General features: G+C 45.8%; 1 protein-coding gene across 2 annotated transcripts in view; it reads left to right on the plus strand.

Moving 5' to 3' along the window:
• The window catches only part of Ano6 (anoctamin 6), a 166,589-nt gene that overhangs the window by 141,447 nt on the left and 8,734 nt on the right, over window positions 1-16,408 (plus strand). For both annotated transcript variants that reach the window (XM_041642689.1, XM_041642688.1), the window contains 6 exons: window positions 2,766-2,991; window positions 4,044-4,213; window positions 4,412-4,509; window positions 9,578-9,708; window positions 11,244-11,449; window positions 15,200-15,402. In XM_041642689.1, coding sequence (XP_041498623.1) covers window positions 2,766-2,991; window positions 4,044-4,213; window positions 4,412-4,509; window positions 9,578-9,708; window positions 11,244-11,449; window positions 15,200-15,402 — 1,034 coding nt within the window. The remainder of the gene's footprint in view (window positions 1-2,765; window positions 2,992-4,043; window positions 4,214-4,411; window positions 4,510-9,577; window positions 9,709-11,243; window positions 11,450-15,199; window positions 15,403-16,408) is intronic.

The following is a 16,408-nucleotide window of genomic DNA, read 5'->3' on the forward strand; positions in this document are numbered from 1 at the left end:
AAAGAAAAATTTATATGCAGTAGCTTAGTTTAGCTTTTATAAACGATGAATCAAGAACTATATCAAAATCCAGAGTGGTTGCACTGATCTGTGACCCTCGTATTCACAGAGCCTAGGCAGGATGGTTTCAAGTCAGCCTGGGTCACATAGCTAAGCTAGATCTTGTCATAAAGGGGAAAGGGTTATGGAGAGGTTAGATTTCTTCAAAGACATTATCTCATTTTGTAACATGTGTGCACACACACAGTCCTATACACACATAAACACCACAGCCACAAATGTTCATCCTACTTCAGACTTAGCCAGACAATGGAACATTGTACATCCTTACAAAAGAATGTACATGAAGTAGCCATGATGTGTGAAATTCTTGAAGTTTATGATGACTTAAAGGGAAGGACAAAAATACGAAAGCCGGCTTTTAATATGCCAGTAAGGCGTAGTTCTGAAAGAATTTTGCTTTTAGTTTAATAGTAAGTGATCTTACCTATTTTTCTTGGTTACTTTTTTATAATTAAAAGATTTTCTTAAACTGTGGGTGATAAAGGCAATTTCCATTCGGAGTCTATGATAACGAAATAGGGGAAGGTGGGTTTCAATTCCTGAGACTGGATTCCAGGTCTGAGGTTCAGTGTTGCCGAGAGCTAGCGGCTGTAACCTAGGTAGCATCCAGTGGACACCCAGGAGGCTGAGAGTTTGCGAGAGGGTGACCTTACAGAGCACAGCTGGGCTTTTCTCCTAGACAGGTTCTGTGTCTCTCCACCGTGGGGCACTTGCAGGTTCTCTAAAGTGAGCACACCCTGCAGCTGAATCTGAAAAATGTCAAAGTTAGAGTCAGAAAAAGATAAATCTGAGGGGAGAAAGTGCCCTGCTCAGAGCAGATGCCTGGAAAGTTGTGGAGGCCTATGGGATTGTCACCAGACATATCAGAGTCTTACTCAAGCCAAGGCGGAGGCCGAGCTGCCAGGGTCTGTCTTTGAGCAGGAGTGACTCCAATGGTTTCCCTTCCTGTCAGCTCAAACAGAACAGATTCTCACTCTTTCACCCCGTGTTTCCTCCTTCTGACACTGCCTACTGTGCAGACTGCTTAGGAGAATTCAGTAGTGGAAGGGCGGTGAGGTTGGCCGTACGCGCCTCAAGGCTGCTCCTCTGGTGATGAGCAACCAGAAAAGGGATTGCGGGGTGATTATTAGAAAGACTTAGGTGGCCTGGGTGCATTATGCTGGGGGAGGAAAACACCACATTTCCCAGTTTTTCTCAGCCTTAGCTAATTTACACGTACACACACACGCAATCCTTTTCATTTCACAAGACTTAACTGTGAAGGGGAAGGGATAATGAGCGAGATTACAGGAAAACACAATGCCTTCTCTATACGCAGATTGCACAAGTAAGAAAATGTCTCTTTAACTCTTTGGTCACCGCAATCACAGCTAATACTCCCCAGTGTTTTTCCTAGGCCTTGGCATAGTAGTCCCCCTTTAGTATTTCGCCCATTGCCTGAGGAAGGTGGATCCTGAGGTTAACCTATACGAGGTTCCACAGCCAGTGGCAGAGGTGGGGTTCATATGCAGGAGTCTATAGCTCACCCCTGTATGTTGCTCTGATTTGCTGACCCATGCTGTGCTTTGCTTGATGCTGAGTTCCTCTTCTCTGTAGCTTTTCCCCGGCATTTCACGAGCATTCAGACAGAGTCCATGGTTCTGAAGTATATCCAAAAAAGAAGATATAGGCAACAGCTTGATATAGGGCATCTCCAAGAGTGTCTAAATCAGCGGTTCTCAGCCTTCCTAGTGCTGTGACCCTTTAAATACAGTTCCTAATGTTGCGCTGACCCCCAATCACTAAAATTAGTTATGCTATTTCGTTAGTATTTCATAACTGTAATTTGCTACTGTTATGAATCGTGATGTAAATATCGGGTATCCCTGATGGTCTTAAGCAACCAATGTGGAAGGGTCTTTGGACTGTGAAAGACGTCTAACCCACCGGTTGAGAAGCACTGGTCTAAATACCGTTGTATCAAGCAAGGAAGGGGCGTGTAACATGCAGTTAACGCTGACCAGAGAGAGCAAACCTGTTTACTGAGAAAGTAAATTTCTACCACGTGCAGGCTGTGCAGCAGGTGACCCAGAGGTCCTGTGGAGTAGGACTCAGAAATGCGGCAAGTCTGATTGGGGGGTGCAGGTGTGAATGATTGAGCTCAGGAGAACCCGAATATGTAAAGCCTGAACTCTGAAAGCTGAGTCCTGCTGCCAGAACCAGCGGCCCAGTATCTTGGTCAGTGCTCCAGTTAGACAGTGATACTGCTAAGGTACAGGCAAAGCCAGCCCACGCTGACTCTTCGTAACTGGCTCTCTGCTGAAAGGAATGACTCTCCGTGGCTGAAACCACACAAGGGACATGCTCATTGCTTCTGTGATCGTGAACGCTCCTTCCACCCAGAATGTTACTCCATTCTTGTGCCATCTGGAGATAACTCTCCTCCTAACGTAGACTTTCCTTCTTGGCACTCTCTTAGTTTTAGGACGGTTGTATAGAATATGTAGTGAAGGAGACCATGTCTCCTCTTGCCCAGTCTAGTCTGATTGTCACCAGTATCCCACCCTGGTTGATGTTCCCTCTTTGGGCCCCATGTTTCTTCTCACCCAGCCCCATGAGGTGTCCCGCATTCGGCACCTGCCCTGTTTTCCTCAGCACCGGGCTCGTCTCGGTGCCGATCTGACTCCCACTGAGGCTCACACTGCCACTCCTGGTGCTTTCAGATCCTGCTCATCATCGCTTCCGTGATCGGCATCATCGTCTACAGGCTATCGGTGTTCATTGTGTTCTCTGCCACCCTCCCCACCAACCCCAACGGGACCGACCCCATCCAGAAATACCTGACTCCGCAGATGGCCACGTCCATCACAGCTTCTATCATCAGCTTCATCATCATCATGATCCTGAACACTATCTACGAAAGGGTGGCCATCATGATCACCAACTTCGGTGAGGTCCTGCCCGGCTGGAGTGATGGCTGAGATAGTTAAAGAACCTTTAGCAATTTTCATCCCTGTGGGTTAAAATTCTTAGGAAGTTTTGAGTGTAAACGTATTTCCTCTAGCCCATATGGGAAGTATGTTGTGTACGTCTCTGTATTAGAGGAAGGGACAATCAGACACAATGGTGGGACTGTCCAGGGTCCGTAAACTCAATCCGGGAGAAGAATATGTCTGGTTACATTAGATCATGTGTTTTCTTGCTGAAAGTAAATAGTCTCTTTGTTGCAAACAAGTGGAACGGGGTCGCGGCTCCAGGGGCACGTACGCTCTCCAGCCAAGGAGAGACAAACTGCCACACTGGTGCATGGCATCCCCGTGCTGTCCGCGTTAATACAGTTCTCATCAGCTCTGCCTGATGTAATGGGTGCTGCTTCTGGTTGGCTTGCATCCCAGGCAGCTGCTTCATAACTAGAGTTAGGGGCTTCCCACACCCTGCCTGCATCCGGGTCATTCTCAAAATGACAGTCAGACTGGCTGAGATTCATGGCTAGGGGGACAACCTTTTGTGCTTCCCAGATGCCTCCAGCCAATTGCCCCGTTCCACTGTTTCCAACAGACCTTACTACTCCAGAGGACAGAAGAGTTGCCTTTACTTGGCAGTTCACAGCTAATTTTCTGTGGGGTTGGACATGTTGCTCAGTGGCGGAGGTCCTGGATTTGATCCCTAACACCACAACAAAATGAACTCTGGGGTTTTAAACCAGAACCCTTCTCTCCCATTTGATTATAAAGCATTTATAAATTTTAAGGGGCGGTTAGTAAGTGTATGTGTGTTGCTTGCCTTGGAGGATATTGTGTCTATATGGAACAAGAACTCATATCAATGTGTAAACTCAGAATTAGCACAGTGGCTATATTAAGAAGCGAAAAGCAGATTAAACTGAAACAGTGTGAATTGTATTCCTTTCGGCATGCTGTCTCGGGTATCAGAGCCTTTGATTAGGGTCTCAGAGCCGTTCCGGTGTTCAGTGTCTTTCTCTGCTGTCGTTTTAACCGCAGAACTCCCAAGGACCCAGACTGACTATGAGAACAGCCTGACCATGAAGATGTTCTTGTTTCAGTTCGTCAACTACTACTCCTCGTGTTTCTACATCGCATTCTTCAAGGGCAAATTCGTTGGCTATCCAGGGGACCCAGTGTATTGGCTGGGCAAGTACAGAAACGAAGAGGTGCGAAAACAGAATCGTGTTACTCTCTTGACAGTTGAAGCTGCCGCTTGCTTTCCCTCAACTGCCTGATGAACAGTGACTTCCTTGTGTATTTCTGAGTTATTTTTAGCCTAAGAGCACAGACTGAGATGTTAATGTAATGCCCCTTTGCCAGTTATACCCCTGATATCTGAATGTTGTTCTCTTTGTAACATGCAGTGTGACCCAGGCGGCTGTCTCCTGGAATTGACCACACAGCTGACAATCATCATGGGGGGCAAGGCCATCTGGAATAACATACAAGAAGTCCTGCTCCCGTAAGTACTAGCTATGTGGTCCTGGGTGTCAGGACGGGGGACAGGTCAGCGCACCCACTGAAGTAATGTGCTCACATTGCCACACATCTATCCCTCAAGCAGACTAGCATCCATGGAGATTAATGGCCTCTAGACAAGGAGGTCTCATCAGTGGTTTATATGTGTTTAATGATTATATGCGGGGGCCCAGCAGATGGCCCAGTTGTAATGTGCTTCCTGCGTGAGCATGAAGGCTGGAGTTGGGAGTCCCCAGGACCTATTTGAAAAACCAGGCATTGTTGGACACACCTGTAACCTCTGCGCTGGAGAGATAGAGATGAGAGGATCCCCGGAGCTCACCGGGCAGCCAGGAAGTATAGCGGAATCCGGAAGCTCTGGGAACCGTGATAGGCCATGCCTGGGAAAAGCTAGGTGACCACTGATCGGTGAAGACACCTAATGCCAGCCTCTGGACTTCACACGCTCCTGCACAAGCGTGCGTACACAGGTGTGCTTGCACACAAGCACACACAGTAGTTCAATAAGACCGTCATACTTAACAGAAATCCCATCTGTTGTGGCGTATGCCTCTTAGGCTGTAACTGGTGGCTGACTCAGCAGAGGCCCTTGAGAAACAGCCTTTAGAGCCGTGAACTACATATCACCACACAGCCACATAGAATCCCCACCCTCGTGCATGTTGAAGTCGTTAATAGTAATGTGTTGCACACCTAATATGTGTGCCAGTCTCTGCAGCAAGTTCTGTGTGTTTCCATGTATATGTTTATGTGCGCGTGTACACATTTGTATAGTTTACTTTTCTAGATCTTACTTTAATTGCCTTTTTGCTAATAAAGGTCTGTGGCTTAAAGAGGTTATATCATTTACCCAAGATCACACTGGCAGTGAGAGGTTCAACTCCAGGATCCCATGACTCCAGACTCGGTGTTGTCAAGAGCAGACATCTCCTGTGATCTACAAAGCTTCAGAAACAGTTCCCATAGGGGTGAATGAGAACAGCGGCAGGGCACAGTGGCCCTCCAGATAGTTAGCAAGGCCCCTATTGTGGGATCTGTAGACAGCCCAGCACCATCTGCATTTCCTGCAAACAGAACCCTTGATATAATAGTTTTCCATTGCAATTTAACAAATTATTACAAAGTTAATGTGTTAAAATAAGGTTTGAAGTCCTTCAGTCCTGGAGGTCAGATGTCTAACATGGGTCTCACTGAGCTAACACCAGGGTGCTGGGTAGCCAGGGCCTTTCCAGAAGGTCTCAGGTGAAGCAGCATTTGCCTTTTCTGGCCCTTCCCTTGGGATGCTGTCTGTCATGCCTCTGCCCCTCCCTACATCATCCAGGATGGTCTCCTGCCTTATAGTCAATGCCTCCTAGAACCCAGTGCTCTTCAGATGTTCTGGAGATGGGCAGAGAACCTCTTTGGGAGGCCAGTGCTCTGCCCACAAGATTACTTTCTCAAGCTAGTTTCTGGTTTCCATTTTTGCTTTCGCGAAACACCCAATCCCCCTTGTACTACTTTCCCTCCTCCGTGAACCCTTTTCTCTTCCCTGTCAACAGCAGTGTAGAGTGTCTCAACCCCCCTTTAAGGCCCCTGCAGCCACTCACTCAAGCAGGAAGGTAAACTCAGAATTTACATCTCGAAATTCAGATCCTTCCTTTGTAAAGTCTTCCACCCCACTATGCGGTGGGATAGACTTGCTCACAACTCAGCACCTGGTTTAGGCTGCAGCCTCCTGCGTTCTTCACTGTGTTCCCCACCACGTGCAGTTTCGTCTGTTTTACTGCCATGAATCTTGGATCTTTGCACCGCTAGGTTTCTGTTCATTCTCTCTGGAATAGTTAGCTGGCTGGGTTTCCGTGCGTCCACATCACTGGGGCTTTTTCCTCTTCTGTGTGAGCTGTCAAGGCCCTTCTCAAAGCTAAGACAACACTCCCATCCCAGGAAAGGATTCCAGCTTTAGCTGTGAGATAACTTTAATCCTGCTACACAGAAAACAACCCTCCCTTTCATCAAGTTCATAGCCGTGTTTTTCCAGATAAGTAAAAGTAGGTCATGCGCAAATCATGCTGTTTCAATATGAAAATGTATTTTTTTTAAAAAAAAACTTAACCCATTCTTGTACTACTAAAGCACCATTTTCTGAGCCAAGTAGATTATTTAACACTGAATTTTTTGGATGAGTAACTGCTTGACAGTGAGCTATTTTCTAAGGTTTTAAAAGTTAGTGGGAGAGGTGTCTTTCCTAAATTAATCCTGACCTCAAGTAAGCTTGCTCTCACAATTACAGAGATCTCCATTCTGGCCGAAGATAATGACGTCATGGTTTTAATTTCCTTCCCCTGGCTTTAGACCTGAGAATGCCAAGTCTCGATTAGAGTAGTGTCCCTGGGGCTGTGCTTCTGTGTGCACTAGTCTCTTGGTTCCACACAGAATCCGGTGCAGTGGGTGCCCGTTACCCCTGCCTTCCAGAACCTCACTCCTCTGAAGAGTGCTCAAGCCAGGGAAAGGTCATCATGGCTTCCATTTGAGGTCGCTATGTCAAGAGAACACAGTGAAGGGTATTTGATGAAAATTTCTTAGACGTGGTCATTTCAGATCCACACCGTTCATTCCACTCAGATCCTAGACTGAATGGAGCCTACACCTAGGTTAGTCCCAGGTCCAAAGCAGGCGCTGGGCATGAGCCCTTGAGTGAATAAATGATACAGCGTTTCGCTGGACCCTGAGAATGTCGGCCCTCAGGGCCTCCCAGCACTGATATTCAGGGCATTCTAGGGACTTCCTTTTCTTCACAAAAGACAGTGTTAACACTAAGGATGTTATGAAGACCCTAAAACACCTAGAACATTAATGTCCATAGATATTTAGCCAGGGGATGGCTGTGACATTGTTTTTTCCTTTATGTAGCTTTTATCTTTTCAAAATGACCATGCACTTAGATAACCAGAGAAGGGACTGTTGCAGTAGAAAATACCTGTCTTCAAGAGAGCTGTGCATGAGGCCTCCATGGCCACGCTCGCTCTTCACACACTCATACTGCACAAGAACATTGACTTCAGGTGTGAAATGTCCCCCAAGGGATATGTGCTGGTGGGTGGGATGTACCTAAGCAGCAATGGCATCTGAGAAGGCCAGGAGAAGATAAGATATAAGATATTATCACAACTTAGCAAAGGGAAGTTTAGTAGTATATGTGTTTTGTTAATGTTATGGTAAATTTGTAGAGAAGTTACTTTGTAACCTCTGCTTCTTGTCGTGGCCAGAGAGGGAAAGGCCCTCTTGTGGGGTTCATTTGTTTTTTTAAAGATTTGTGGTAATTCTCACGGCTTGTCAAGGTTGAGATCTGGCACCAGAATCACAGTCCAGGTGTGGTTTTGTTGTTTGGTCTGTTTGGGTTTTGTTTAAAATCAAAACAACAACAACAACAGGGAAAAAACTCAAAAGACTCAGGGCAAAGATGGATGGGTTTCTATTAGAGATGAGTGATTCAACTCAGGAAAATGGAGCAAGAGGGCTAAAGCCAGGCCAAGAGTCATGTGGGAAAACAGCTTGGTAGAAGGGGTCTCTGCTGAGGTAGGTGTGGCGCTTGGGTACCACCTGTCTTTAGGGCTCCTGGAACGACTTTGGCATTCCAGATTCTAGTGCTTCCTCAGGTCTTTGGATGGACATAGAGGAGGCTTTGCTTTGCTGTCCACAAATATTCCACACCTTGAAACCAAGTTCCCAGTATCATAGCTCCGTCTTCAGTAGCCTCTTCCGGTTAGCTTGTTTTGGCCAGCAGGAAGCCCTGCGACTGTGAGGAAATGTGCTGGCCTCTCACCTGTCATGAATCCCATCAATTCCGGCATCAGCCCTGGCCAGTGTACACCCGCATGTTTTAACCTCACCCTAGTAGAGCAGTTAGGAAGCCAGAGAGTGTGGGTTCTGATTCAAGGGCATCCCAGTCTGAGTTCCTCCATTTGCCCAGCTTCCTACAGAGGAAGTGGGGAGAGATGGGGAAGCCGGGGCTGTGTTCTGTGGAAGAGCATGAGCCTGGGTAAGCCTTACTTGAGGTACAGGAAGTCTGGAGAGAGAGAGAGACCAACAGCAGGGAGAGACCCCACGTAGCAAGCCAACTCTAGTCAGCCCCAAATCTTAAGCACTGTGCCATCTCCTTAGAGCGTTTGTCTTTGCAATCCCGCCATGAGTCCTGAGTGTCAGAATCCCAGACCCACACAAACCTGTCGTCTAACAACCGAAGAATAGGAGATGCGTGGGTGGACTTGAAGCCAGCTGTTACTTGATGGGGTGGAGATGCATGGCCAGTTCTGTTGCCATCCTGGAAAGGGTGGGGAGCATTTATCAGGGACACAAGAAGCATGGTGTTCAGAAAGCAGAAGCAGATGGCTGGATGGGGACAGTATGCAGTGCTGTGCAGCTCTGTGCAGGACTGGCTCCGCACCCTGATCTAAAGGGCATACATGTCTTCCCTTGGCCTGACGTTGTTTGCTTCAAGGCAGAGTCTGAGACCTAGTTTATAATTGTTGTGCGTAGTGTTCTGCCGTAGCCCCCTCGCGTCCGTAAGAACACCCCTGTCCTCTCTCTTAGACCCCACCCTAGTGCTCCAGCCTTGCTTCCTCCTTCCTGAGACCACAAGAGCTTCTGTTTTGAGCTGTCTGCCAAAGGCGGGTCTGCTCCTGCCTCAGACTGTCTGTAGCCACTCGCCCCTAGCCGGGAGTTTCTAGCCCTGCTACTCAGTCCTTTGTCCCCTTCATAGCCTCAGACTTACTGTCACCATGTGAGCATCCCCAGTTCCCCCTGCACCCAGTTACAAACAGAACTCATCTGCAGCAGGTACCACCAGCTGCATTTGGCTTTTATTTTTTTTTCACTGACAATTTTCATGCTAGAAATAAAAAAAAATGTTTTTAATGAAAAAAATGGAAAACTGAAAATATTTAGCATGCAGAGGAGAAACTAATTTCTTGGGAGGATTACATATTCAGCTTTGAGACAGCAAGAAATACATCATGATGTGGCTCTGACAATATTCGTTCTGATTTATAATTTGATTTTTTTTTTCCTGGCAGATGGGTCATGAATCTAATTGGACGATATCAGAGAGTGTCAGGGTCAGAAAACATAACTCCACGTTGGGAACAGGATTACCATCTGCAGCCCATGGGCAAGCTGGGATTGTTCTATGAGTATCTTGAAATGAGTAAGTATTCAGTAAAATCCGCTGTGGTATGTGTTGGAGCTGAAGGAATCTGTTGCTGAACCACAGAATTATTTAGCATATCACTATGGGTAGTATGTTTCCCTCCAGCAGACAGAATTATATAGCAGAGAAAAAAATCAAAAACTTTCAGATGTGATGTCTGTGTGTGGTTTTGTTAGTATTGATGTTGTTCAAAGCTAAGGATATATTACCAGGCAATGAAATGGAATTTTCCCTGAGGTACTCTTTCATTGTGAGTTCTCAAGGCGTTCTGACCGTGTTGTCTGTGAATGAACCCTAATCACTGCCGTTAGTTATGATTCACTGAGCTTAGGCCAGAGTCCATGCGGGCACTGCTGTTAGCCAGAACAGAGTCACCGGACAGGCTTGTGAGAACATCGTCTCTCATGGCAGGAAGGGTCCCTGTCCCCTTTGCAATCTCACTCCTGCTCTAGATGGCCTCTCGTTTCTTCTGGGCAGGGTTTGTATATGGTGCCTTGATTGACCTTTATTGATTGAGAGAGAAGCCATTCAGCTGTCCTGGAGTTAGGTGGCACAGACCCTGCCCCACCTTCTTGAATATCTTGTTCATTTGTGAACTGCCCACATAGGCTCTCTTTCTTCATTAATTGAACATGGTTTTGAACTTGGTTGCCTTGAATAGATGCATCTCAGAACAGATTTTTATCCGAAACACTAACCTTCCTTTTGTAAATGACATGCTTATATCTAAAAGATGACTAACTGTTTACGTATTTTGCGTTTCTGCCCTTTGACCTAACCTTTGCAACGAATCACAATTTTTTAAGCTTGGGAAAACAGAAAAACAGGCATAAGAACCTGACAGGCCTTGTGTGTATGCATAGCGTTTGTGTCTGCCAGGACAGCGCTTCCTGCAGACAAGAGGTAGATTATTTAATCATACTCTATGTATAAATATCTTCTAGAAAACATGCATAACACTCAGAAAGATTTGTCTGGGTGAGCAAACAGTCCACGTTGTGTGCACATCAGCCTGGGGTCAGATTTGAAATTTGCTTTTGCTTTTTTATCAAGATTGGGTTTTATTAAGGGCAAAGCATCATTACAGAATGGATCGCAAGACAACTACTAACTTTCTCTTCCCAGAGCCGTTATCAACATTAATAGTAGTAGCTCCCAGGCACAGAATATTATATATTTGAGCCTCTCCCCAGCTCAAAGCACTTTATAGGAGGTTATTTTTCTCCCAATTGATTACTTACATGAATGGTGTTAAGGGGAAAGGCTGATTCAAAGAGCTTCAACATGGTGCTTCTTTTGAGTGGACATGTATAGAGGAAATAAGCTGTACTTAGCCTCCTTTCCTAGATTTCCTATCTGCATTTTGTTTAATCCGTCTTATTGTGAGTGCTGCGTTGTGATTGGCCGTAAATGTGTCCCCTCACTCGGGTGGGTTCTTTGTTTGCCTTTATCTTTCTTTACAAGAGTGAAGGGAAATATGTTGTCCTGCCGTCTGTCCTCCCCTCCATGATGTGTGTCCGTTCCATTGACAGTTATTCAGTTTGGGTTCGTCACCTTATTTGTGGCCTCTTTCCCACTGGCTCCCCTGCTGGCCCTGGTGAACAATATATTGGAAATAAGAGTGGATGCGTGGAAGCTAACAACTCAGTATAGGCGCATGGTGCCAGAGAAAGCCCGGGACATCGGCGCATGGCAACCCATCATGCAAGGAATAGCCATCCTGGCTGTGGTGACCAACGTGAGTAGTTCCGGGATTGTCAGGGTATTCCTCCCACTGTTATGTTTATGGTCTGGGTGTTTTGCCTGCTTGTATGGGGACCATACATGTGCTTGGTGCTCAGTGAGGCCAGAAGAGGATGTGGAAGCCCCTGGAACTGAAATTTCAGCTGGTCGTGAACCACTATGTGGGTGCTGGGAACAGAACCAAGGTCTTCTGCAGGAACAGCAAGTGTCCTCAGCAAGACCTGAGCTATCTGAGCTATTTCTCTAGCCCCCAAGATGGCTTTTAAAAAGCTGCTGTGCAACTATCCTTTTACGATTACATTTTAATTGCTTATGATTCTTATTGACTCACCGCATCAGGACATCCTCCACAGGTAGTACCGTTCCTCCCCTGCTGAAGTCTTTATCCAAAGAAACAGACTGATAAGTACTTGCACTTTTGACTCATATATGGTGTAAGAGGCATCACCAAAGGGTGCTTTTAAACACAGACAGAAGTTCATCTGGCATCTAAGAAATCTAAAAGCATCCTACCATATATCACTACATATTCTAAAATGACATTTTAAAATATTAACTGTAGCTACAGAGAAACCCTGTCTTGAAAAACCATAAATAAATAGAATAGAATAGAGTAGAATATTAACTGTGATGAAGGAGAAATTGGCCATCCTAACTGGGTGTTAGTTACCCTCTTGTCTCCAGGGAAACAGCTCTTGCAGGAGGTGGGGCAGTCTCTGTGCCATGGCTGCAGCAACCTCAGGAAAGAACACAACTGGCTCCTACAGTCTGTACAGGCTGTGTGTCTGGGCGTAGGCCAAGAGGCAGCCTTTAGGCAGAGCAGCGTAATGCCAGCCTATTAAAGGATCTCTTGCCTACAGATGTCCTCCAAACCAGGGTTATTTCTACCCATATTTCACCGCCAATCTCACCAGGCCAGCTTGCCAAGCAAATGATTTTTTAATTTTAGCTTCTTAAACCGCAGTTGCTGAGTCCCCATGAACTATCCCCTGTGAAAGCAGAAGAGGGAGAAGCAGTGTCTGTCTCGGGCTCCAGAGGAGGGAAGTGGCTGTGGAGTCAGGCCATCTGAGTTCCACTTCCCACACCACAGCTTGAGCTGTGTGATCTTGGCTCTGTACACTTCAGAGCCCCGTTTTATATTCGTTAGATGAACGATTCTGTACTCAGCATGGTTTGGGAAGTCAGTGAGCTACAGCAGACACACGGAGCCTGGTCCTCGTTCACATAGTCGCTGCCGTTTAACTTCATTACCCGACATCATTAACGCAGCTCCCTGAGGACTCTGACAGGCACCAACAGGAACCTCAAAACCATCACCCCCTTGACTGGATACAATGAACAAGTTATGTGGAACACAGCTGTCACCCCACCCCCACGAGTTTTCTGAATTGCAGCCTACAGCTAGCTTTGGGGAACTGATAGATTAAATCAGTTTCTTTCCACCCAAATAGCCCCTAGCTTCAGTGCCCACTGTGTTTCACAATGAAGAGTGATGTTTAGCACCATGACAGCAAGGCCTTTCAAATGCTACAGTCAAGAAAGCACAAGTCTGCCACAGCCAGTAGCTACAGTGCGTTAGGCAGGGCAGGAACGTGGATCTCTGTGCTTTAGGGAGGCTTTTGGCAGGAAGGTTTGAAACTAAAAGGGTTTTCGTTTGACCTTCAGAAACAAACAAAAAAATTGATCTGGTTCAAATTCCTGATTCCTCAAGCATTCTGGAGTGATTGTGTTAGATACCTTTTCCCTCTGTCCATGCCATGGAGAGCCATGAGCACAGATCAGGGATTGACTGGGTTTCCAAAGCACTGTGTGAGTGTGAGTGGGTGTATGTGTGTGTATATTGACACAGGCTCACACACTCACACACACACACACACACACCAACTAATTGGGACTGCCGGTTATCTTTTTCTATAATATACTCTAAACAAAGCCCTTTACTAGATTTGTGTTGTTTATTAAACTATGGAAAACCCTTCACTCCACACTGTTAGCATTTGTTACACTTATAAATGCATTGTAAATATGCATACAGGTAACCGTGAAACAATGAGCTGTTACCCTACCTATATAACCCTCCCCCTGAAACACCCACGTGGTAGTCACAACCTAGCATGTACATAAAAGAAGAAAGAGAGGCCACCAAGGTAGGAGACACCAAGCAGACGTGTGCTGTGAAGTCATTTGAGTTAAGGCCGAGGGTTCCAGAAATAAGCACAGCTGACATTGGTGTGCCTTGCCAGAGCATCTACTATTGAAGAGCAATTTTAATTTATTTTGATATAAATGGAACTTGTGTGTAGAACAGCATGGGAAATGAGGCGAGCTACGTTATGTGTATTTTTGCAGTGTGTGTCAGAGCAGCTCAGTTCAGGGAGAAAAGGTGCCTTGTCAGAAAACGAGAGAATTTTCTTCCTTGTTGGAATTTTTATAGTTTCCTGAAGCACGTCTTCTGGTGATTCTGTAAAAAGATGGCATTGAGCTAAATGATAGCAGGAAAACTTCATCTACTGAAGTCTGGCAAATGCCATATCTTCTAGTCTTACCTTACTCCTGACAGGCAACACACATGCATGCATGCATACATACATATACACACACACACACACTTCACTGCTAACAAGCAGACACACATGCATGCATACACACACACGGGGTGGGAGGGAGACTGATTCTTCACATCGCAGAAAGCAAGGAAATTACCTTGCTTTGCCTGGATCTTGTTTGTGGTCTCACTGCAACTAAACCTTGTGTCCAGATGAATACTGTTAAAAATCACTTTGCACGAAAAGCATGTCTATTCTTGTGCTCAGTTGGTGCTTGGCCTAAAGTGCATACCTTTTGTCCTTTCTACAAAACAATTTCATATACCAGAGTTGGAAACCCAAATTAAAGATCTTTGAGGAAGGTCCATGTAGTTCTAAGTAGGCTTTCGGCCTAATATGATTCTGCCTGGGGATAGACACGGACTCATAACTGACCTGTTTACTCCTCCTATGCAGGAACATGCCAAACCATGTTATATGATAATTTATGATTAGTTGCAGGTGAAGTTTGGCTGCTCAGATTAGATGTTTTAAAGCTGGCATTGTTCCCTGACTGAGGAATAGAATAAACCCAATCTAGTTTATCAGTCTAAGTGTCTAAGTGAGTCTAAGATACCTTGGGGGTGAGGAGTGTGAGGTTGGTGGCCATTTTAGAACTGTGCATCAACAGAGATGTACTTTATTCAATTCTCATTCTTCTTTGAGAGAGACAAGTGATTTTTATGAAAAAAATCAGTTTTGTATAAGTTCTTTATTCTACAAATAAGTTAATAAAGCAAGATTATCTTCCTAATACAATCTATCACAAGAGCATGCTGATTCTAAATCATGACAGACTTCTGGTTGTCTCAGGTAGAGCCCTGAGGTTAACTAGATATTACAACTTTGAGCAGCATAGATTTACACACAAGTTATGCAAGCCAGTCCTGCTCTTCATGGTGCCACAGTACAGTTCTTCTCAACCAAAGGTGTTTAAAGTATCTCACAAGCTCAGCGGGCAACTATCGGGCCTTTCCCTCATGCCCCCCCTTAGAATTGGAGCCCCCCCCCCTCCCGCAAAAGCATCTTCTGCTTTAAATATGTATACCTCACACTTAGAATCACAATTTGGTAAAACCGTGATTCTGCCCTACAGTCCTACAGTGAGCCATGGCTACCAGTCTAAGTTAACATTTCCTTTCTCGTTTTCCACAACACAGGCCATGATCATTGCTTTCACATCAGACATGATCCCCCGCCTGGTGTATTATTGGTCCTTCTCCATCCCTCCCTATGGGGACCACAGTACCTACACCATGGATGGCTACATCAACAACACTCTCTCTGTCTTCAACATCACCGACTTCAAAAATGCAGACAAAGAAAACCCATACATTGGACTTGGCAACTATACCTTGTGCAGGCAAGTTTTGATTTATCTGTCTAAAAATGGACTTCGTCTTCTGAAAGCCTCTTTGGTATGTGTGATAAGGTTCTATCTGGTGTCCTTTCAGTCTGTGTTACGAGACGGTTTTCACGGGGCTTTCTTTTCAGTAACACTCAAAAACAAACAAGCAAAACAAAGCTAACAAAGACCAAGTGCAGAACTTTTAAACCAAATTTGAAAGGCGTTCAAATGAACACATAACTGACAGAGGCGAGGAGCCTGTGGCTGCTCACCTTACGAGACCTGGATAGAGGTGGGCGGTCCTTGGGCTTCCCACAGGTCAGGGAACCCTGATTGCTCTTCGAGCAGATGAGGGAGGGGGATTTGATCGGGGGAGGGGGAGGGAAATGGGAAGCGGTTGTGGGGACGAGGCAGAAATCCTTAATAAATAAATAAATTTAAAAAATAAAAAAAAATAAATAAATAAAAAAAAAAAGAAATGGAGACAGCTGAGAATTTTCCATGTTGAAATCACTCGGTTCTAAGGCTGCCTTGTGTGGCTGGGGAATGTAGCTCAGCTTGTAGGTCTTGCCAAGCTTGCACAAATCATGAAAGCAGGAGTAGAAGCACCTGCCCGCAATCCCAGCACCAGGGAGGTAGTTGCAGGTGAATTGCTTCTAGCGGAGGCAAGTTTGGGATACATAGTGAGTTCAAGGCCACCCTGGGATACAAAGCAAAACTATTTCAGCAAAATAAAATGGAAGGAAGGGAGGGAGAGAGGGAAGGAGGGAGGGAGGGAGGGAAAGAGAAAGAAGCATTCAGTGGTAGGAGCGCTTGCCTTCCATGGGCATGGCCCTGGGTTCCATTCCCAGCAGTGAAATGAAAGAGGAATAAGCTTAAGGGCAGCCCAAAGCTAATGAAGACCCTCTGGCACCTCACTGAGCAACAACATAAAGATGGATGCAATGGGATGTCTCCAGTGCTCTGCATTGGTGGCTGGGAGGTCAACATGGATAGTGCACCCTAACTCACTTACCAGTTG

The sequence above is a fragment of the Microtus oregoni genome, unplaced genomic scaffold (genome assembly GCF_018167655.1).
Source record: "Microtus oregoni isolate MIOR12 unplaced genomic scaffold, Mior012 000077F_ref0000221, whole genome shotgun sequence".
Taxonomy (NCBI): Eukaryota; Metazoa; Chordata; class Mammalia; order Rodentia; family Cricetidae; genus Microtus; species Microtus oregoni.